The sequence below is a fragment of the Cetorhinus maximus genome, chromosome 14, assembly GCF_964194155.1.
Source record: "Cetorhinus maximus chromosome 14, sCetMax3.hap1.1, whole genome shotgun sequence".
NCBI classification, from domain to species: domain Eukaryota; kingdom Metazoa; phylum Chordata; class Chondrichthyes; order Lamniformes; family Cetorhinidae; genus Cetorhinus; species Cetorhinus maximus.
In genome coordinates this window covers 31,218,523-31,240,555 of record NC_135892.1, presented here as the reverse complement: position 1 = coordinate 31,240,555, position 22,033 = coordinate 31,218,523, and the positions used below count along the sequence as shown (strand labels likewise).

Sequence of the window (22,033 nt, the reverse complement as noted above, 5' to 3'; positions counted from 1 at the left end):
CTTAGCAATAAGCTGCTCACTGACGCCTACTTTGGGTTCCACCAGGGCCACTGAGCTCCTGACCTCATTACAGCCTTGGTTCAAACATGGACAAAAGAGCTGAACTCCCGAGGTGAGGTGAGAGTAACTGCCCTTGACATCAAGGCAGTATTTGATGTGGCATCAAGGAGCCCTAGCAAATCTTGAGTCAATGGGGATCAGGGAGAAAACTCTCCACTGGTTGGAGTCATATCGAGCACAAAGGAAGATGGTTGTGGTTGTTGGAGGTCAGCTATCTCAGCTCCAGGACATCACTGGAGGAGTTCCTCAGGGTAGTCTAGTCAGCCCAACCACCTTCAGTTGCTTCATCAATGACCTTCCTTCCATCATAAGGTGAGAAGTGGGGATGTTCACTGATGATTGCACAATGTTCGGCACAATTTGCGACTCCTCAGATACTGAAGCAGTCCATGTCCAAATGCAGCAAGATCTGGACAATATCCAGGCTTGGCTAACAAGTGGCAAGTAACATTCACGCCACACAAGTGTCAGGTAATGACCATGTCCAACAAGAGAGAACCCAAGCATCGTCCCTTGATCAATGGCGTTACCATCACTGAATTCCCCACATCCTGGGGGGGTTACCATTAACCAGAAACTGAACTGGACTAGCCATATAAGTACTGTGGCTACAAGAGCAGATCAGAGGCTAGGAATCATGTGACGGAATAACTCACCTTCTGACTCCCCAAAGCCTGCCCACCATCTAAAAGGCACAGGTCAGGAGTGCGATGGAATACTCCCCGCTTGCCTGGATGAGTGCAACTCCCACAACACTCGAGAAGCTTGACACCATTCAGGACAAAGCAGCCCGCGTGATTGGCACCACATCCACAAACATACACTCCCTCCACCACTGACGCACAGTAGCAGCAGTATGTACCATCTACAAGATGCACTGCAGGAATTCACCAAGGCTCCTTTGACAGCACCTTCCAAACCCACAGCCACTGCCATCTGGAAGGACAAGGGCAGCAGATAGATGGGGACACCACCACTTGGTAATTCCCTTCCAAGTCACTCATTTTCCTGACTTGGAAATATATCGCCGTCCCTTCACTTTCGCTGAGTCAAAACCCCTTCCTAACAGCACTGTGGGTGTAACTACACCACAGGGACTGCAGTGGTTCAAGAGGCAGCTCACCACCACCTCCTCAAGGGGAACTAGAGATGGGCAATAAATGCCGGCCCAGCCAGCGAAGCCCACATCCTGTGAATGAATAAAAAAAACTTGACAAGGTGCCACATCAAAGGTTACTACACAAAATAAGAGCTCATCGTGTAGAGGGTAACATATTAGCATAGATAAAGAATTGGCTAGCTAATAGGAAGCAGTCGGCATAAATTGATCATTTTCGGGTTGGCAAGGTGTGACGAGTGATGCGCCACAGGGATCAGTGCTAAGCTCTCTATTTATAATTTATATAAATAACTTGGACGAAGGGGCCGAATGTATGGTTGCTAAATTTGCTGTTGGCACAAAAGTTGGAATGTAAGTTGGGAAGAGGATATAGGACAGAAGTTGAGTGAGTGGGCAGAAATTTACCAGATGGAGTATAATGTAGGGAAATGTGAACTTTGGTAGGAAGAATTGAAAAGCAGCATATTTAAATGAGAGAGATTGCAGAACTCTTGAGGTGCAGAAGGATCTGGGTGTTATGAATCAGGAAAAGTTGATATGCACGTACAGCAAGGGCTTAGGAAAGCTAATGGAATGTTGCTTATTGCAAGGGGAATAGAATATAGAAAGGGATCTTTTGCTACAGTTGTACGGGTGAGAACACATCTAGAGTACTGTGTACAGTTTTGGTCTCCTTATTTAAGAAAGGATATAAAAGTGTTAGCAGAGGTTCAGAGAAGGTTCACTCAATTGATACCTGGGATGGGGGTTTATCTTATGAGGATAGGCTTAATAAGCTGGGCCTGTGTCCATTGGTGTTTAGAAGATGGAGAGGTGATTTTACTGAAACCATGTAAGATCTTGAGGGGACTTGACAGGGTGTGCTGAAAGGATGTTTCCCCTTGTGGGAGAGACTAGAACTAGGGGACCCTCAGAAAAAATTTCTTCTCATCTCTGTCTTAATGGGAGACCCCTTATTTTAAACTGAGTCTTTGGAACTCTCCTCCCAGAGAGCAGTGGAGGCAGGGTCATTGAATACTTTTAAGGCAGATGTAGATAGATTCTTGACTAACGAGGGAGTCAAGGGCTATAGGGTTTAGGAATGTGGAATTGAGGCCACAGTCAGATCAGCCATGATCTTATTGAATGGTGAAGGAGGCTCGAGGGGCTAAATCGCCTACTCCTAATTTGGATGTTCTTAAGTAAACCTTACTCTTTCTTTAGTTATCCTTTTGCACTCATGTTTTTATTAAATGTTATGATTTTCCTTGTTTTTACTTGTCAAAATTTTTCCATGCACCCTCTTTGCTTTCATGATTTCCTTTTAAATTTCACCCCCACACTTTTTATACTCTAGGTCTTATGCAGTATTGAGCCCTCGGTATCTGTTATAAACTTCTATTTTCCTTTATCCTCTCCTTTAAGCCCCTTGATATCCAGGATGGATGCCAGTCAGAAACTAGTGTTCATTTGATATCTGGATTAGTCAACATAAATGTTGAGCTCCAACATTTATCCTGAGCTGTTGATTCAATAAATGCTGTGTTTTTCAGCTTCCTATGTCCTATGTGCCTCTGGTCTTGTCAAGTCCTGAGATAAGCAGAATTGGGGAGGTACGGAGTTGATGACTGCATTATACAGTCCCTGGATTGAGTTTAATTTTATCTTTGTTCATTTTTGCCTTCAGACACATGAGACTGGAATGTGCAGGAATTAACCTATTTTGGAGGTGGGCGTGAGCATTGTGATGCCAGCATCAGGGAAAGTGTAGCGAATTTCCGTTTTCAAGACTATGGAAACTACCTGTTCTTATAACTTTCAGAATCTTAAACATGATAAAATGTTGACAACTGAAATTAAGGATCTCCTCCATTTGGGTACTATAGCTGAGTTTCTGGAAGGCTAGAGAAGGAAAGGAGGAGGAATTTAATACAACGATCAGAGAAGCCAATCTGCCCTTGTGTACTGTACAAATTCCTCCATGAGATCAAGATTACTTTGTTTCATTCTTGAACATTCTTTCTCAGAGACTGTCTTACAGTGAACCCCAGGATGTTTTGTTCTGTAACAAAATGTGTCTAGTCGTCAAGAAACTGACTAAAAAGAATTGCTGTATCATATGGTCTTTCTGCAGCCTTCCACTTGCCACCCTCTACCACTATTCCCCCCACCCCTCAGTGTCGAGGTTCCCTGACGGATTCCTGATGCACATGCCACAATCATGCATTATTTTAGGTATAGCTGGAAATTTTGTCAGACTTTAGGTGGCTGGAATTTTAAAAGGACATCTGTGAAACCATAAAAGGAAAAGGAAAGCCCATAAGTGCGCTTTTGTTCACAGTATCTTCTCTTTCTCTACTCTGTCTCATTTTATAGACCAGAAGATCTACTCAAGAATCTTTTTTTTAAAATCACTTTTTTGAACTTCAAATCAGTGTTGTGAAAGTATGTCTCCCTACTAGACTGCATTCTTTACATTTTAAAATATCAATCAATATTCTTGAACAATAGTTTCTTTCTAAGTAAGAGGAGTGGTTGAAACAAAATACTTTCCTTTATTCATTAGTTTTTAGCTACCCTCTAATGAATAGCCGCACAAATCAATGGGGAGCACAGTTACAAGTACTTAATTAGCTGTAAAGTGCGTTGGAACATCCTGAGGATGTGAAAAGTGCTACCCAAATGTAGGTTGGCTCATGTCTTGTGTTGCACAATGAGCCTTTTGTTGTGTAAAACTGATGAGCTAGTTGCAAGCCTTGGTAATAAAATCATTAATTAAATTAAAATGAACCCCTTTGTCCTAAATTCCAATTTAGTGTGTCATTATATGTAATTAGAAATATTCTTCTGATAACTGTGATCTTTTTGTCCTCCTTGAATTTAGTTGTCAAATAAAGCACCATGGCCCGTAACTTCCGGTGGAATGGCAATCAGATTGCCACTCCGCTCAAAAATACTTACCTTGAAACCTGGCTACTCCTATCTCGCCTCACTCGGGCCAGGTTCGGTGTTGGGTTGTAGGGGGAGTCCTGAGGTCGGTGGGGGGGCTGGTATTTGGGATGTAATGGGAGCGGGGTTGTCAGGAGTGTAGTGAGGCGTCGGGAGAGTCCCGTGGGTGATCAGGGGAGGTCAGTCCAATAGTTATCCAGAAGCTTAGAAATGGTTTTAATTGTTCTAACTTTTTCTGGGTAACTATTGCTGTAAGACAGTCGTAACTATCCAAAGTTTGCGATTTAAATCACATTTTAAGATGATTCTCAGTGCAGGGCAATTGCCCAATGGAAGTTTGAACTTTGTGGGCAATTGCCACGCAAGCCCTACCTGGGAACCTCCGGGGGTGGGGTGCCCTCAGTGCATCTTTGGGGTATCCCCCCCAGATACACAGCCCTGGAGCTCGAAGTTATGGCCCAATCTGCACTAGAATTCTCCTCTGAGCATTCGTGTTCAGGCAATTACCAGTGAGTTTCTTCTGGCTTTGCCCAGAGACAGTCAGAACAAAACATAATTTCCTGAATGTATTGCAAGTCTGAGGTTCTAAAGCTCCACCTAGTGGTATAAGTATGCTGCTGCTTGTGTGGCTTGCAGAATTGTGATAGCTGTGTGATATGCACAGCAATTTAATATTGTAAATTAGTTTGGCAATTTTTTGTCAACAGTTTTCATGTTGAATCTAACGAATTAGTCTAGAAAATTTAGAATATTAGTGTACAGTTGATGTTGAAAGATTTTGTTTGTGATTGATCACATTTGTCTCACTAGTTATGAATTAAGATGGGTGGTTAGTCATTTGCTCAGAAAAATAGACAATTATAAATACAATCTCAAAATACTGGTGTAAATTCCAGATAACTTTCTTTGAAAAAAAAAGGAAATTTGTTTTAGCTACAAAGAAATCAATGGTCTTAATTATCAATGCATAGAATTTCAGAATGCAATCCTAGAACACCAGTTTGAAAGAAAATCCAGAATGCTGTATTATAATGGAATTTGGTTTATTCAGTCGCTGTAAACCAATGACCTGTCAATAATGCCTCACTGTTCACTCTCTAAAGTGTCAGCCTCATGCCTAGGTACTTGGAAGCCTGGCAGGTCTATCTGCTTTCTGAAAATGTACTACTTAGCCTGTGCTTTCCAAGTTATGTGGAATAGACCTGAAAGGTAGATTTAAGTGCAGTGGAAGGTAATTTCCATATTGCTTTATGCTGAAACATTTGCAGTGGACTGTTTAAATGAAGTAATTGTCAACAGTTACAGGGCATTCTGTAGATAAAAACTAGTGATCAAAGTTCAAGATGGAGTAAATGGTGCCATGTTATTACTATTGAAAAAAAAATGCCAATTACTGAACTTTGAAGTGTTTTTGATAGCAATTCTTTTAGGATTAGTTCTTTTTTTTATTTGGCTAAATTCCAGAAATATAGTATTCAATTGTAGACTTTTTTTAATGGACTGCCCAATGTGTCTTTGTAATTTGAATTACATCCTGTTACTTTTGATGCTCAAGCAGTGACTAGGAGTTGTTTAAAAAAAATTGCACATACAAATAATTTTTCCCAGTGCATAAAACAATGCATCCTTCTCTTTTATGCACCAATTAATTAGAGGCCACATGTTTAAACATTACACAAGTTTAGTTTACAGATCTATTCAGATTTCCTGACTACTCGAAACAACTTTAATTGTCCTTTGGGGCAGTGGACTATTCTATTTGACAGCTGAAGGTAGATTGGGAGGTGAGCTGGCCCTTGATGCTTTAGGGATAAGTTTAAAATACCTTTAATCCAACTAGACTTGGATAAATGTGAAGAAGAGCAACATGAGTGATTGCACCATGTAGGGAAAGTCCTATGTAATGCAAATATTCATAGATATTTCAGTGCAGGCACATTGAGAAATAAGTGCATAACTTTTGTTTTTGTTGACTCGACTAAATATGCCTTGTATAGGAGAGCTCCCACTTATTTTTTAAAGAAAATTATATGCTCTACCAATATTGAAAATCAAAAGGCATAAATTTGTTTTATGGAGATTAAAGAAAATTAGCAATTCTCTTGAAATGGCTTTTTGTGTACTTCACCTCGCTTATTTTATGTGAAACAAACTAAAAGTACCCTTTAATCTATAGAAAAGCAACATTTAAATAAATCTGAACTAATAATCATAGTTTTGTTGAGCAACAAAATTGCTAATATAATGTACAAAACTGCCTTTTAGAACTGTGGTGGGTCAAATATGGCTGTCTGAACTTCTTTAGCTGCAGATTATGGTTTAGCTTGAACAGATAAAACAGCATTATAATTTTTGTGTAGCATCTGAACAGTTTCTCAGTTAAAGTATATTTGCCTTATGGAATGAAAGTTAATTTCCAAACATTAATTTTGTAACTGGAAGAACTAAACCAGGTGAGTATTGTTTTTAAATCTAGGCAGTTGTACTTGGTTTCAGCCATTGGAGACGAGGAACAAGATCCTGTTAATATTAGAATGAACAGCTTCTCTTGCCGCTTTGTTTGCATTTACTGGCATTCCAGTTTAAACCTGCAACAAGAACTTTGCATCAAATGTTTATCCTAGCCTAATGTGATTACACTTTCACAAAACAAACAGGGACACTGAAGCTGTTGAAACTCCAAACCTGAATCCAGTAACTAACTTTCTACAGTTTATATCTTCCTTAGCTTTTTATGGGCTCATGTACCAAATTGACAACAAATGCAAGATGTTAACACAAATAGAAATGAGTACGGCAATTGAAATAAATCAGACTAAACTGCATAACAGGCTAAGCTGTATGTTTAAAAATGTTGCAGATGGTTCAGATTCCAGAGATAAACCAAAACTGTATCGTTTACAACTGAATGTAACGGATGTTGGCACTGAAAAATCAGATGAGAACTCCATACAGGTAAAAATGAGTTTTGTGTAGCCTTCTAATCAGAAGTAGCTAAAGGAAAAACTGTGAACGGCATTTGAAAATTTTGAAATTAAATCTGGGTCATTAATATGTATCAGGAAAAGCTATGGTCCTATTATTCACCACTGGGAGCCCCACTGATATCTTCATTCAGTCCAAAGACCACCTGTTCACACTGCTGTTTCCTGTCACTCCATGCTGCCACTGTCCCTTTTATTTCATGGGCTTCAACTTTTCTGGCAAGCCAATTATATGGCACTTTATCAATGTTTGGATCCTACTGCCCAGTGAAACCGCGGAGACTGTGGGGAAAAATTTAAGAGTGAGCTTAAATATTCAAGGACTGGATGATTTGAGAGGTAGTAGTGGATGGGTCCAAACAGATGAAGTTCCATAGAGATTTTGATCCTGTGCATTTGTATGCTCCTGCTTTTCTTATTTGTGTTATAATTTGCTAAATGCAGAAAGTTTATAGACTTTTGGATTTACATTTTATGGATTTTTTTGTGACGGTCAAGTTAACTATTTCAATAACAGGGAATGCAGTACTTTCCCCAACATCTAGAATCTATAGCAGGAATTCAGATCTGGCATTGCATAGAGTTCAGTTTAAAAGTGAAACAGCCCCCATTCTAAAAACATGCTATAGCAGAGTGCTTCAAAGAGCATGGTCTTCTACATGGTTCACCTGTTCACATGCTCTGCTTACCACTAGAAAACAGAAGGTTTAATCAGCGATTTAAGCTGATGATGTGACAATGTCATTTAGTACTCTAGCTTCCCCTTGTATCATTTAAAAGGCATATTTCTAATGGCTGTTGCTAGTTCAAACCGGAGCATTCCTTTGGAATGAGGGAGAAAAACAAGAAAGTGTACTATATTCTCTGCACAAATAAACGGTAGCAAATGAGAAATGAGCAAGAACCTCAGTAATGCCAGAAGCTACTATTGTAGAAAAGCACATTGTAAACTGAATTGTGTTAGAGGTAAAACGTTCAATGCACTTTTCAGACAAGATGACAGGCTTTGAAATACAGTATTGCAATTTTGATTTAGTTGAGAGCAAAGCTTTTTTTTTGGCTTTGCAAGTAAAAATGTGGTGCAGTGTTATCCCATAAATGTCCTACCCAGTTACTATTTTCTTGATCGTGTTGGATTACTTTTCAGAGAAGCGTTCCTCAGGCAACCTTTGAATTTCTCAAGTAAGCACCCATACAACAGTTAAGCAAGAGAATTGGCTTTGATGCCTCTTTTGGCGTATTTGGCGCTTCAAAAGGATATGTGAAGGGTTCCATATAGTTGTCAGCAAAATTTGTCTTTTCCATGCCTGGATTCTTTTAGCACTCCTTTTATTGGTGTAGACTAACTGAAACCAGAATCTGAACAGGAAAAAAAAAGTTTTGCACCACATATGATTGTGTGTATTACATTTTTCTAAAAATGAGTAGCTCATTGTTTGACTACAGTCCACAAGAAAAACCCTGACCTTCCAGTTGCCTGTCATTATAATTTTATATCGCAATCCCACTCTGACCTCTCTATTCTCTGCCTCCTACACTGTCCTGATGAAGCTTGAGGAACAGACCCTCATCTTTCCATTAGGCACTTTACAGCCTTCTAAACTTGAGTGAATTCAACAAGTTTAGATAATGTCTGTGCCCACTTTTTTCAGACCACGACTGTTCCATTTACACATCCTGTAGACCCATCCTTTGTTTCTTTACTTGTGCCATTACTCTTTTGTCCTTCCCCCATCACACACCTTTCCTTTTCTTCTTACTGTTCCTGGTCCTCCACTACCACCCAACCCCTCTGCCACCTTCATTCCCTGCCTTTGTACTTGTTTAAAACCTGTTAATTCTGATGAAAGATCATCGTCGTGAAATGTTAACTCTGTTTCCTCTCTCCATGTATGCTGCCTTACCTGCCAAGCATTTCTTAACGTTTTCTTTTTATTTCGGATTTCCAGCAACCATAGTCTTTTGCTTTTTAAACCTATTGCTTGTAACTGAATACTCTAGCTTTTTCTTCAAAACTGATGCATTTCTATAACTGGTAATTGCTGGTAGCTGTTTTCAAAATGTTGTGCTATGTACAAATGATCTACAAATGAGAATACATTTCAGAAGAATAAAAATTCCCAGTAGAAAGTTGTCAAAAATTTAACTGATTTTGCAAATTTTTTAAAAAAGAAACTAGTGGATTGTGAACCTAGCACTTCCATTAAGACATAGTACAGTTTTAAATTGAATTTTTATGGTTTGCTTAAAATCTTTATTTGGTTTTGTAGCTTTTTGGTCCAGGAATTCAACCTCATCATTGCGATCTTACTAACATGGATGGTATAGTAACAGTTACCCCTCGCAGCTTTGATGCTGAAACATATGTTGATGGCCAGCACATTACTGAGACCATCATGTTGCAAAGTGGCATGAACATACAATTTGGGTCATCACATGTGTTCAAGTTTGTGGATCCTACTCAGAATCATATGAGCAAGAAACCCATGGATGTAGGACCTATGGTCAAGGGCCAGAGAATTAAATCTGGGTAAGTTATTTTTATGGTTAGAATGTTTGATCTGTGCTGTGTAGACTAGTTTTAGTTTGGGATATTTAAAAACAAAAGGTTTTAATGATGTTGCATTAGAATTTCACATCTAAATGTGATTGAGGAAAACACAAGATGCCAATAGATTGGCAAGTCTTTCAAGAAATATTGAACAACTGTGACCTGGCATTCTCCTTGCACCATATAAGAGGCATATTATTTCTGAATATTGAATGTTTTTTCCATTATGGCAACTATTTAGAAAGATAGCTTGCTGCATTTCTTTTAAGTTTCTCTCAATTTTCAGGTTTCTAAGTTAAAAGAGATAACATTTCTTCTGGTCTTGCTGCAAACAGTACTCAAAATGCCAGCCAGTCTCCTAAATCCTCTCTCGAAATTTGAAGGGTTTATCCTGCATCTCTGAAGCATGATATCAGCATGTGAAAAGGCTGTCTGGCCTGACTGAGGCTCTTGATTGTTGAGGGAAGATGGCCTGCTTAACCTACAGGGAACCCTATCAATTTCACATTTTGGTTCAGTTGCAGGGGCAAGCTGAGCCTTCAAAAGATTTTGCACTTTCTGATCTTGGTCTTGAAGCAGTTTTGAAACAATCTCCTTTAAAACCAACCTAGTGAAGAACCTTTCAAAAGATAGATTGTCATCATGTCAGCACTCCTTTCAGAGAGTGTACTGTCATTCAACAGATCTGAAAGTGGGCATAGGTAAATTTGAATGAAACCATAAAACAGCAGTGAATGCCAGTTGTTTCTCTCATTGAATGCACATCCCTTACACAAAATAATATTGAGGAAGAGAAAAAAAAGAAAAGAAAGACTTGCATTTATATAACACCTTTCACAACCTCAGGATATCCTGAGGCGCTTTATTGCTAATGAGGTCCTTTTGAAATATAGTGACTGTTGAAATGTGCCAGTTTGCACACAGCAAGCTCCCACATAATGTGATAATGGCCAAATAATCTGTTTATTTAGTGCTGTTGATTGAGGGATAATTCTTGACCAGGATACATGTTAACTCTCCTCTGCTTCAAAATCATGTAATGGGATATTTTACCTCCTGAGCACTGGCATTGCTTAAATCATGCATGAAAAACTTCAAGCATTGAAGACTTGTGTTCCGGAACTAGCTGCACCCTTAGCCAAGCTGTTCCAGTACAGCTACAACATTGGCATCTGCCTGGCAATGTGGAAAATTGTACACAAAAAGCAGGACAGATCCAACCCGGCCAATTACCACTCCCAGTCTACTCTCGACCATCAGCAAGGTGATGGAAAGTGTCGTCGACAGTGTTATTAAGTGGCACTTGCTCAGCAATAGACTGCTCACTGATGCTCAGTTTGGGTTCTGCCAGGGCCACTCAGCTCCTGACCTCATTACCGCCTTAGTCCAAACATGGACAAAAGAGCTGAACTCCAGAGGTGAGGTGAGAGAACAGCCCTGTGAGCCAAGGCCACATTTGACCGAGTGTGGCATCAAGGAGCTCTAGCAAAACTGGAGTTGAAGAGAATCGGGGGAAAGTTCTTCACCGGTTGGAATCATACCTAGCAGAAAGGAAGATGATTGTGGCTATTGGAGGTCAGTCATCAAAGTTCCAGGACATCACTGCAGGAGTTCCTCAGGCTAGTGTCCTAGGTCCAACAATCTTAAGCTGTTTCATCAGTGACCTTCCGCCCATCATAATGTCAGAAGTGGGGATGTTTGCTGATGATTACACAATATGCAACACCATTCGCGACAACTCGGATAATGAAGCAGTCTATGTCCATATGCAGCAAGACCTGGACAACATTCAGGTTTGGGCTGATAAGTGGCAAATAACATTTGTGCCACACAAGTGCCAGGCAATGACCATCTCCAACAAGAGATAACCCACCATCTCCCCATGATATTCAATGGCATTGCCATCAATGAATCCCCCCAATCTCAACATCCTTGAGGTTACCATTGAGCAGAAACTAAACTGAACTAGCCATATAAATACTGTGGCTACAAGAGCAGGTCAGAGATGGGGAATTCTATAGAGAGTAACTCACCTTCTGACTCCCTAAAGCATGTCCACCATCTATAAGGCACAAGTCAGGAGTATGTTGGAATACTCTCCACTTGCCTTGATGAGTACAGCACCAGCAACACTCAAGAAGCTCAAAACCATCCAGGACACAGCCTGCTTGATTGGCACCCCATCCACCACCTTCAACATTCACCCTTCCACCACTGATGCACAGTGGCAGCAGTGTGTACCATCTACAAGATGCACTGCAGCAACTTGCATGGGAACACCAGCACCTGCAAGGTCCCCTCTAAGCCACACACCGTCCTGACTTGGAACTATATCGCCATTCCTTCACTTTTGCTGGGTCAAAATCCTGGAACTCCGTAATGGCACTGTGGACTTACCTACATCAGACTGCAGCAGTTTAAGAAGGTATCTCACCGCCACCTTCTTAAGGGCAATTAGGGAAGAGCAATAAATGCTGACCTAGACAGCAACACTTGCATCCTGCGAAAGAATTTAAAAAACACCATAGACAATATTTAGTCAATTTTAAGGCAGTGCACCTGCACCCATAGGTTTTCTGTTACAGGACCTGATTGGAATGAACCTGTCATTACTATACTTCAACACACCAGGTGGCATCCTCTGTTTCTTATCCTTTCCTTATCCTGTTGCTTTTGACAGGATTGAAAATTATTTTTTTACTGTAAATCACTTGAACTCCATCTGATTCAAATCTTTTCGCTTACTCAACACCAGTGTATTTTCTCCTTTAAAGTGGCTTAAATGTTTGATTCAGAAGCCCATAGGCAGGAAGGGCTTGTATCACAATTTCCCTCCAGCACTGCTGGCACTCATTAGCTACAGTAACACTAACTAGTCAATGTACCCATCAGTCCAGAACAACCTAAACCCATAATGTTGCAGTCATCCACGAGACTTGGGCCTTCATGTTCAAACATTGCCCTCCAAATTCTTAATCCCACTGGCATCAATTATGATTCCCCACTATGAACACCATAAATAAAACACTCTCACCACCACCTCTCATCGTTTACCTGGAGACTCATTAGCAGTTGAAACTTTATTCAGAATTTGTTAACAGGGTAGACCAGTGCTGCTGTTTCTCACTTATTTGGTCTGGAACTTTGTAATGTATGATACATGCAACAAAGGTAATACTAGTGCATCTCCAGACCAGATTTTCAGATCAATTACTAGAAGAATTTGGGATGGTCTTGTAAAACTGAGCAAATTGCAGACCACCAACCTGGAAAAAAAAATTATAATAGAAATTCTCCAGAAAAAAAGATTTTAAGGATAGAAAAGCTAAGTATCCCTTTCAAATTGGGTGTTTAACTGTTATGAGTTCTTCAAAAGAGGTATATCTTCCCACTACAACTGGTGCACTGATAGCTGGACTACTGCTATGCACCTTCTGTACTGTTATGCATGGATGTCAAACCTAAGCAATAAAAATACACCATTATAATGAGATGTTGTTCGAAGACTAGATGGAAGTTATTGTGAATAGCTAAAAACAGCTCATAATTACCCCCAAAAAAACTTCTACAATTTACAATGTTAGGAACTAGAGATAATTTAAGTAAGTTATATTTGTATTTATGGGTGTTGGGAATGAGTTTTAGCTTTAAGTTTCATTTGTGTTTCTGTATTAGTGTTAAGGGGGAAGTTGAGTTTTAGTTTCACTTTAATAGATGCCTGCATTTTAATGAGGTTTTACGACTCTTGAAGGGAAGTTGAAACAAACTCAAGGTAGAAAAAACTGTGCTGTTGCCTAGCAACAGAAGGTCCACAGACACAAAGAGACAGAACAGGAATTTTTAGTTCAGTTGAAACCAGGAGCCAGGAGAAGTTGGACACAGCAATGGAACTGCAGAGAGAGCAGATTTCTCAAAAGAACAAAAAGGTCCAAAGCCAAAGAGTGAGACAGAAAGGAGGGGCCCCAAGAAAACCACCTAGTCAAAGGAAAGGAACAGGAATTTGAACAAGATCCTGTTCAGTGGAATTGAAAGTCAGTTTGGAGCCTTCCTCTCTGCTCCTCAAAGGGAGAAAGCTGCAGAATGGAGTCTTAAAGCAGAATAGGCTTGCGAGAAGCCAGAAGATCCAAGCAGACAGCCAAAGATTGGTGACTGTTTACTATGGACATGTGAAGCAGTGGTGTTCTATTGGCACGGCTGAGTATCTGAAAGAGTCCATAGATGGAAGCTTGAATGCACGTGACAATCCAGAGGAGAGGAACATCGGAAGGAGGGTTTGAAACCCTGGAGGGTGGACCCTTGTGGAAGGCATCTGAGGGAAAGTGTCATTTGGGAGAAGATTCCAAAGCTAGTTCTTCAAGAATGGAGATTGGAAACCCTCGTGTGAAAACCAAGTTCAGTGAGACCGATTGGCTCATGATGTGACAAGCATCTGTGGGGGGAGGAGAGATCCATAGCATCTGTTTGGGGTGGCATCTGTCACTTGGTTTCAGAGTGTGGTGTGCCTGACCACATGTCACCTATTGGTTTACATGGACTGTGTACTTACTGTGAACATTAGAGTAAAAGATAGCTTTTGTAACTTGTGTTATCCTTACAAATCTGTATATATCTGTAAAGGTGTAGCTGTGGGTGAATGAGTATTGTAATATAGTTCATCTTTTATTGTTTAATAAATGTTTTATTCTTTTGTTAAAAGTTCATCAGCTGACTCCTGTGACTCTCTTCAGTGCCACCCTCCATATTTCTGAACAAATAATAAGAGTTAGGATCTATCAAGTTGGGTTCTACCCTGAGATCTGGCTTGTCCGGTAGTAATATCAATTGGGATTATAACAACAGCACAGAATGGCCCAACTGACCCATCTGGTCAATGCCAACATTTATACTCCTCTTCCCACCCCTCTTCATCTAACCCTATCTGCTTATCCTTCTGTTCCTTCCTTCCTCATGCTTATCTAGCTTTCCCTTAAATCCATCTTTGCTCTTCACCTCAACTACAACTCACGGTAGCAAGTTCTGTATTCTTACCACTCTTTGGGTAAATAAGTTTATCCCGAATTCCCTATTGGATTTATTGGTGACTATCTTATATTTCTTGTCCTGAGAAGAATCTACTACACTTTGCTCCATACGTGGCACAAAGTAATATGCAGTTACTAATGTGCTAAAGTAAGGATTAACCAGGAATTTTAGACTGACAAGCAATATACAGAATTAACTTTCTCCCCACTTGCATTTGAGATCAGTATGCTGCAACAGATTGCAAGTTGCAAAGGTGAGGCAAAAGTCTGTCCGAGTACCTCACTAGGGTGAGCTGCTCATCTCAGCTATGCTATGGAAAGTTGTGAAGTGGAAGCCTTGGCAATTTTCTTTTGGCAGCATGAGGTAATCAAATGACCAAGAGCTCTACCATTTGTACATTTTTGCTGTAGAGAAGCATTTCCTTTGACGTATAAGTTCATATTTAAACTTAGATTGAAAAAGAACAAGTGAGGCGAAAATGAATTTCAGGGAGGGGGAAAGAAAGAAAATTAGTTGTTCTAATGACTTATCACTCCTTTCTTGTCTTGTTCCTCTTGTGTTTGGCCAGTAACCGTAGTTTTATTAAAATCAAGGATAGGAGATCCTTTTCAGTAAAATTTAATTCTCAAAAAGCAGGTTCTGGGGAAAGTAAAAAAAGGAAAATAAAGATGCAAAGTGAGGTGGAAGTTGGAAACAAATGGATGCAGTTATTGGAATCTGTCCATCTCTTTGATTTTCTTTGCAATTTTAATGTTGGTAAATTACTAAATATAATGAAATAAGTCTCTAACAAAGCTATGAAATTGGAAACATTTTGTAAAAGCCTATTTAATTCTGCCCTTTGTTCTGTCCCAATCTTGCAGTTGTGATTTGTCTGGAATAAATTTCAATGTAGTGTATTTTGAAAAATGTTTAATTAGAAAATAAATTTGAAGGATGTTTATTTTAAAAAATCAATTATTGTGATTTACAGGCAAGGGTCCCGAAGTGTCCAAGAAACAACATTTGATCTCGACGGAGACATTCACAGCGGTGTACCATTAACAACAAGCAAAGTAAATTTTTTCTTTCTGCTTTGAGGTGTTGTAGGAAATTGGGTGCAATTGAATTGTACTGTTGTGAAAGTGAATAATGAGCAAAATACTTAAAATTCATTCATTCAAGTGTTCTGTCAGTGTTAACCCTTATATAGTGTAAGCTGGGCTCTAAGCTAGCTTTAACCTATGGATTGTGATGATGAACTTTTGCTAAAGCTGTTTTTCGATTGGGCAGTCTACATTGATTATATTCATATTATATTTTTGAGCTATTTTAAACTTCTGTGCTAGTTTCTTTATAACCATTTTTTCCTTCAGCCCTTCCCATAGAGGGACAGGCATTGAGTTGACAAGAATCAAATGCTGTTGGAGCACTTGGAGATTCAAAGTAAAGCTGCAGTTAAGGGCAAAGAGTACAAGGGACAGCAAAATCAAATAATAAACGGGAAGATGCAAGAATACTTGAGGATTTGTCACAGGTGGAAGATGGGGAATTGTTTTAAAAAAAATAAATAGTGAGTGTACATCCACATTTGTTGAAGCAAGTTATGCCCACTTAAAATATTCTCATGGTGGGGGGTGGAAATTGAGTCGTAAGGAATTTTTGTCTGTGGTTTTCAGGGTGAACAATGTGTTCAAACATGAACTCCATTACCTACAGTCTCTTGAAGTGGGCTGATAAATGTTAGAGATGCAATATTACTAGCATGACAAAAGAAAAGTCAAAATTTCAGTGGCTTAGAAGGACCTCTTGGAAAATCTTTTTACTCAACTTCCTCCCTCTAATGAAACTCCTATTTATTCACCTATTTTTGCAATTCTCATGCCCGAAAGTAATGGATATAACCTACAATTCCTAATGTTGACTATTTGACACAAATTTGGTTAGTTTCACTTAGCAGGTTATAGGATAGATGTTGAAAATGGAGAAATCAAACTTCATGTTGGGGATGCTTTTCTGAGATTTTGTAATGACCCCCTAGTCAGATTTCTTTGAACATAATTTTTCCTTGAGTTTTAGCTGGGTCTATGTGCCCTGCCAAATCCTGTAAACAAAAATTGTTCCTAGGTTATTGTGGACTCCTCTATGGTGTACCAAGTTCAGAATGAGCATTGAATATATGAGCCTCCAATTTTGCTCTCTGCTGCTTCCAAAATGAGAAAAATCAATAGGATTGGATAAATCAAGTAACTAAGGCATTCTACAAATAAGGCTGGTCTACTGAATCATTCGATTATCTATGCAAAATCGTGCTTCAGTGACTTCTGTTTCTCCCTCTATTCAACACAGTTCCTAAGCTAATGTGAATAATATGCTGCCCAATTGCAACAATGTATTGTTCATTTTTAGTTTATAGCCTAAGTTATTTCACTTATTTCTCAGGGTCTCTGCAGTTGTTTATTTTGCATCTAAGCAAAGAAAGTCTACACCTGTACTTGGTACAGGTAACCTCAACTATAGAAGCCATGGTGTAAAGCTTAAGCCAGCAAAGTCTAAAAGCAATCTTTTGCATGCACGCTGAAGTGGCCATCCCTGCCATATTTCAGAATAGGCCAGGTTGACATCGGGCCTGATCTTGTTGGCAGTCTGATCTATTTGTGCCATGTTCTAAAATCTTTACAACAAACCCTTGGAAGATTGTTGGTACACTGTAGCAGTGGATAAAATCGCACTGTGGATGTGATGCATGCTTCTCTTTGATCTTTAACATTACAGATCTGCAGGTGTTTTCAGAGTCCAGAAGGACACTTTTTTGGAGTCTAAAGGGAAGACTGTTTGGGGGTAGCTACGAAGACAGCTACGGACCTTGCTTCCAAACCCAAGCAGAGGTTTTCTAAGGCACCCTGCTCTATGCTGTCATTCCTTACAGGCACAAAAATCCAATAGTGTTTGAGGTTTAGAAGATGTAGCTTTCTGTCTTGTTCAGGGAATTGAAGCTTCTACAGTGAAAACATTGGACACCTTCCCGTCCCAGAAGAACATGGAGATGTGCTCTTCTTCTGCCATTTTCACCTCCACGCCCACTATTTAACTAGGAGTTGTCTCTCACAGCGGACCTTTTTGCCTGTCCCCAGTATTCTTCCTCCACCTGGACGCCTCCTTCTGGTCTCTTACCCTCTCTTGGTCTTTACATTGAGAGCTGCTGGCATGACATTGGCCATCTCAATTTCTCTGCTCCCCACATTTACTTAACCTACCTCCGTCTGAGCTTGCAGCTCTCTTTTTCTCTCTCTGCTCCCAGCTCAACATTGTCATCGAACCTGCTGATAAGGGTAGCATTGTTGTCTACATATTGATCTCCACCCAGCAGAGGCCAATTGCCAGCTGCCTGACACTTCTTCCTACCTCCTCATGGACCATGACCCTACCATTGTGTCCAGGATTGTCACTGATCTTGTATCCACTGGTGACCTTCCTTCCATGGTTTCCAACTTTATAGTTTCCCAACCCCATTCAACCTGCTTCTACTTCCTTCCCAAAATCTCTGCCTATGGCACCTTCCCATGGAAGCATAGGAGATACAACACCTGCCCTTTTACCTACTCCATTCTCACCGTCTAGGGCCTCTACACTCCTTCCAGGTGAAACAGCAATTTGCTTGTACGTTTTTAATTTGACGTGCTGTATTCACTGCTCATGGTGTGGTTCCATCTACATTGGGAGACTAAACACAGACCGAGTGACTACTTTGTAGAACACCTCCATTCAGTCCACAAGTATGACCCCAAACCCCTAGTTGCCTGTCATTTAATTCTACACCTTGCTCCTACTTTGACCATTTTGTTTTTGGCCTGTTTCACTTTTCCAATGAAGCTCAGTATAAGCTCAAGGAATCAGACCACTTCTTTCGACTGGGCACTTTGCAGCCCCTGGGCTTAACATTGAATTCAGCAATTTTAGAATGTAACCATTGCCTCCATTGTGGTTTTTTTTTTGCTTTTTTTTCTCTGGTTTGTCTCTTATTTCCTCTATTTTGAGTTGGATGGCAGCTATTTGTGACCCTGCCATTCACACCTCCTCTAGACAGACACTTTGTTTCTTTGTTTGTCCTATTACTGTCCTTTGGCCTTGCACCATAAAAACCTCTGTCATTTAAGCTCTCCTGCACTCCATCCCAGATTTTCCCTTTAGTTCTTCCAATCCTCCACTGTTTCACTTACCCAAAACATGACGCATCAAATCTGTCCTGATGAAGAGTCATACGGACTCGAAACATTAACTGTCTTCCTCTCCACAGATGCTGTCAGACCTGCTAAGTTTTTCCAGCAATTATTGTTTTTGTTTCAGATTTCCAGCATCTGCAGTATTTTGCTTTTACCTATGACATATCAAATGTTTCCCAGTTTTGATGAAATGCCACAGGCCTGTCCACTGATCTGCTTCTTTCTCCACAGATGCTACCAGACCTGTTGTGCATTTCCAGCATTTTCTGTTTTTATTATGGAGATGTACTTGTTGAGGCCTTGCAACTATATTGCTGAAATATGGGCAGGCAACATCTGGAAAAATGTAAAAATATTTTCAAAGTGTTGGGTCTCTTCAGCAAAATTGGAAGTGTGCTCCATCTGTTAGGCTGTTGTAAATGTTGAGAGTGGACTATTATTGCAAGGGTATTTAAAAAAAAAATTTTATTCATTCACGGGATGTGAGCCTCGCAGGCTGGGCCAGCATTTATTGCCCATCACTAGTTGCCCTTGAGAAAGGTGGTGGTGAGCTGCCTTCTTGAACTGCTGCAGTCCATGTGGTGTGGTACACCCATAGTGCTGTTAGGAAAGGAGTTCCAGGATTTTGACCCAGCGACAGTGAAGGAACAGCGATATATTTCCAACTCAGGATGGTGAGTGACTTGAAAGGGAACTTCCGGGTGGTGGTGTTCCCATCTATCTGCTGCCCTTGCCCTTCCAGATGGTAGTGGTCGTGGGTTTGGAAGATGCTGTCTAAGGAGCCTTGGTGATTTCCTGCAGTGCATCTTGTAGATGGTACACACTGCTGCTATTGTGCGTCGGTGGTGGAAGGAGTGAATGTGGTGCCAATCAAGTGGCTGCTTTGTCCTTGACAGTGTCAAGCTTCTTGTGTTATGGGAGCTGCACTCATCCAGGCAAGTGGGGAGTATCCCATCACACTCCTGACTTGTGCCTTTGTAGATGGTAGACAGGCTTTGGGGAGTCAGGAGGTGAGTTACTTGTCGCACGATTCCTAGCCTCTGACTTGCTCTTGTAGCCACAGTATTTATATGGCTAGTCCAGTTCAGTTTCTAAACTGGTCAATGGTAACCCCCAGGATGTTGATAGTGGGGGATTCAGTGATGGTAATGCCATTGAGCGCCATGGGGCAATGGTTAGATTCTCTCTCTTGTTGGAGATAGTCATTGCCTGGCACTTATGTGGTGCGAAAGTTATTTGCCACTTGTCAGCCCAAGCCTGGATATTGTGAAGGTCTTGCTGCATTTGGGCATGGACTGCTTCAGTATCTGAGGAGTCACGAATGATGCTGCACATTGTGCAATCATCAGCGAACATCCCCACTTCTGACCTTATGATGGAAGGAAGGTCATTGGTGAAGCAGCTGAAGATGGTTGGGCCGACGACACTACCCAGAGGAACCCCTGCAGTGATGTCCTGGAGCTGAGATTACTGACCTCCAGCAACCACAAACATTTTCCTTTGTGCTAGGTATGAATCCAACCAGTGGAGAGTTTTCCCCCGATTCCCATTGACTCCAGTTTTGCTAGGGCTCCTTGATGCCACACTCAGTCAAATGAGCCCTTGCTGGATCAAGGGCAGTCACTCTCGCCTCACCTAGGGATTTCAGCTCTCTTGTCCATGTTTGAACCAAGGCTGTGATGAGGTCAGGAGCTGAGTGGCCCCGTGTATGAAAGCCTTGGTATCGCTGTTATAATCAGGTGCATAAAGGTTGTTTCCACCAATAGAAGCTTGTTTTATTGATAGTCTCAGCTTTAGGCCAGAGGCAGATTCTGATTGTTGGTTAATCTTATTTTATCTTGAAAAACTGTCAAAATGCCCTTAAGATCGAACTGAAATAGCTGTTCAATTCCATTTGGCATGATATCTCACCAGTTTTTTTTTTGTTGCCTTGTCTGTCAGAATTGGAGAATCAATTTCATTGTGTTTGCAGAGTCTGGCATTTTATAATGTTCAGTCTTCAGAATAGATTTGCAAGTCCTGACAGCTTTTGTTTAGTTTGGTACAAACCTTCAAAGAAACTGCAGATGGTTAAATGCGTTGCAGACGGTTACAATCTTGTAGGTAGAAACTAGAAGGTAGGTTAAAGGAGTTCAACTTTTTCTGTGGTTGCTCTTCCTGGGAAAATAGAGATTCTGGATATTGCTGCTCAGCCTTTCTAAATTTAAAGTGAGCAGTATCAACAGCATTTGTGTTTTAACGGATGTTGCTTTAGAATCTCATCATTAAACTGTTGCACACCCATCAAAATTAGACAAATTTCCTGATGTATGCCAGATAGTTTTTGGTAGACCTCAGTTGCAGGGGATGTGATGTCTGTGACCTTTTGGGGTACTTTGGTTTGTTAAGTAGAAGTTTGGTGCCAGCCTTGGCGTGAAGGCTGACCCCATTTGATACAGATACTTGCCATGTCCAATGCACATGTGACAGATGCTTAAACTTTTAATTAGATAAATGGAACTTTAGAATTTGATGTTTTTCACCAGATTTGCTTTTTTACAAAGATGTGATTGTACACAGAAACTGTTAGAAGCACCGTGATACATTGTTTTTGTTGGACATAAGTAGGCTTTTTTTCTGCTGAGGTGTGTGGGAAGACCTGGAAGAATATTTGTTAAATCTTAACCCAGTGATGAGTAGCAATCAAATTATCTCTTAACCATCTATTCTGCAAGGAATACAAGCCTAGTTTATATTAAATTGCCTTATAATCTAACCAATCTATAATATAAGCCCTGATACAATTCTGGTGAATCTGTGCTGCACTCCTTCCAAGGCAAATTCTTCTAAGATTTAATGCCCATAATTGTGCGTTGTATTCCAAATGTGTAACCAGACTTTATACAGCTGTAGAAAAACTTCCCCTTTATATTCTAGCCCTCTAATTATTAAGGTTAATGTTCCATTAGCCTATTATGGTAGAATCTTATAAAATGCTTTCCGGAAGTCCATATAAACTATATCCATAGTAGTCTACAACTTCAGTTACTTGCTCAAAAAATTCAGCTGGGTTCATTATTGATGTGCTGACCTACCTTTTTGATACTCTGATAAAATTTCTCAAGTGCTTAACCACTCTGCCCTTAATTGTAGTTTCCAAAACTCCCCCACAGCAGATGTTAGATCA

General features: G+C 40.3%; 1 protein-coding gene across 6 annotated transcripts in view; it reads left to right on the top strand.

Moving 5' to 3' along the window:
• The window catches only part of afdna (afadin, adherens junction formation factor a), a 234,674-nt gene that overhangs the window by 92,067 nt on the left and 120,574 nt on the right, over window positions 1–22,033 (top strand). For all 6 annotated transcript variants that reach the window (XM_078556748.1, XM_078556746.1, XM_078556744.1 and 3 more), the window contains exons 9-11: window positions 6,969–7,063; window positions 9,363–9,622; window positions 15,639–15,720. In XM_078556748.1, the coding sequence (XP_078412874.1) occupies window positions 6,969–7,063; window positions 9,363–9,622; window positions 15,639–15,720 (437 nt within the window). The remainder of the gene's footprint in view (window positions 1–6,968; window positions 7,064–9,362; window positions 9,623–15,638; window positions 15,721–22,033) is intronic.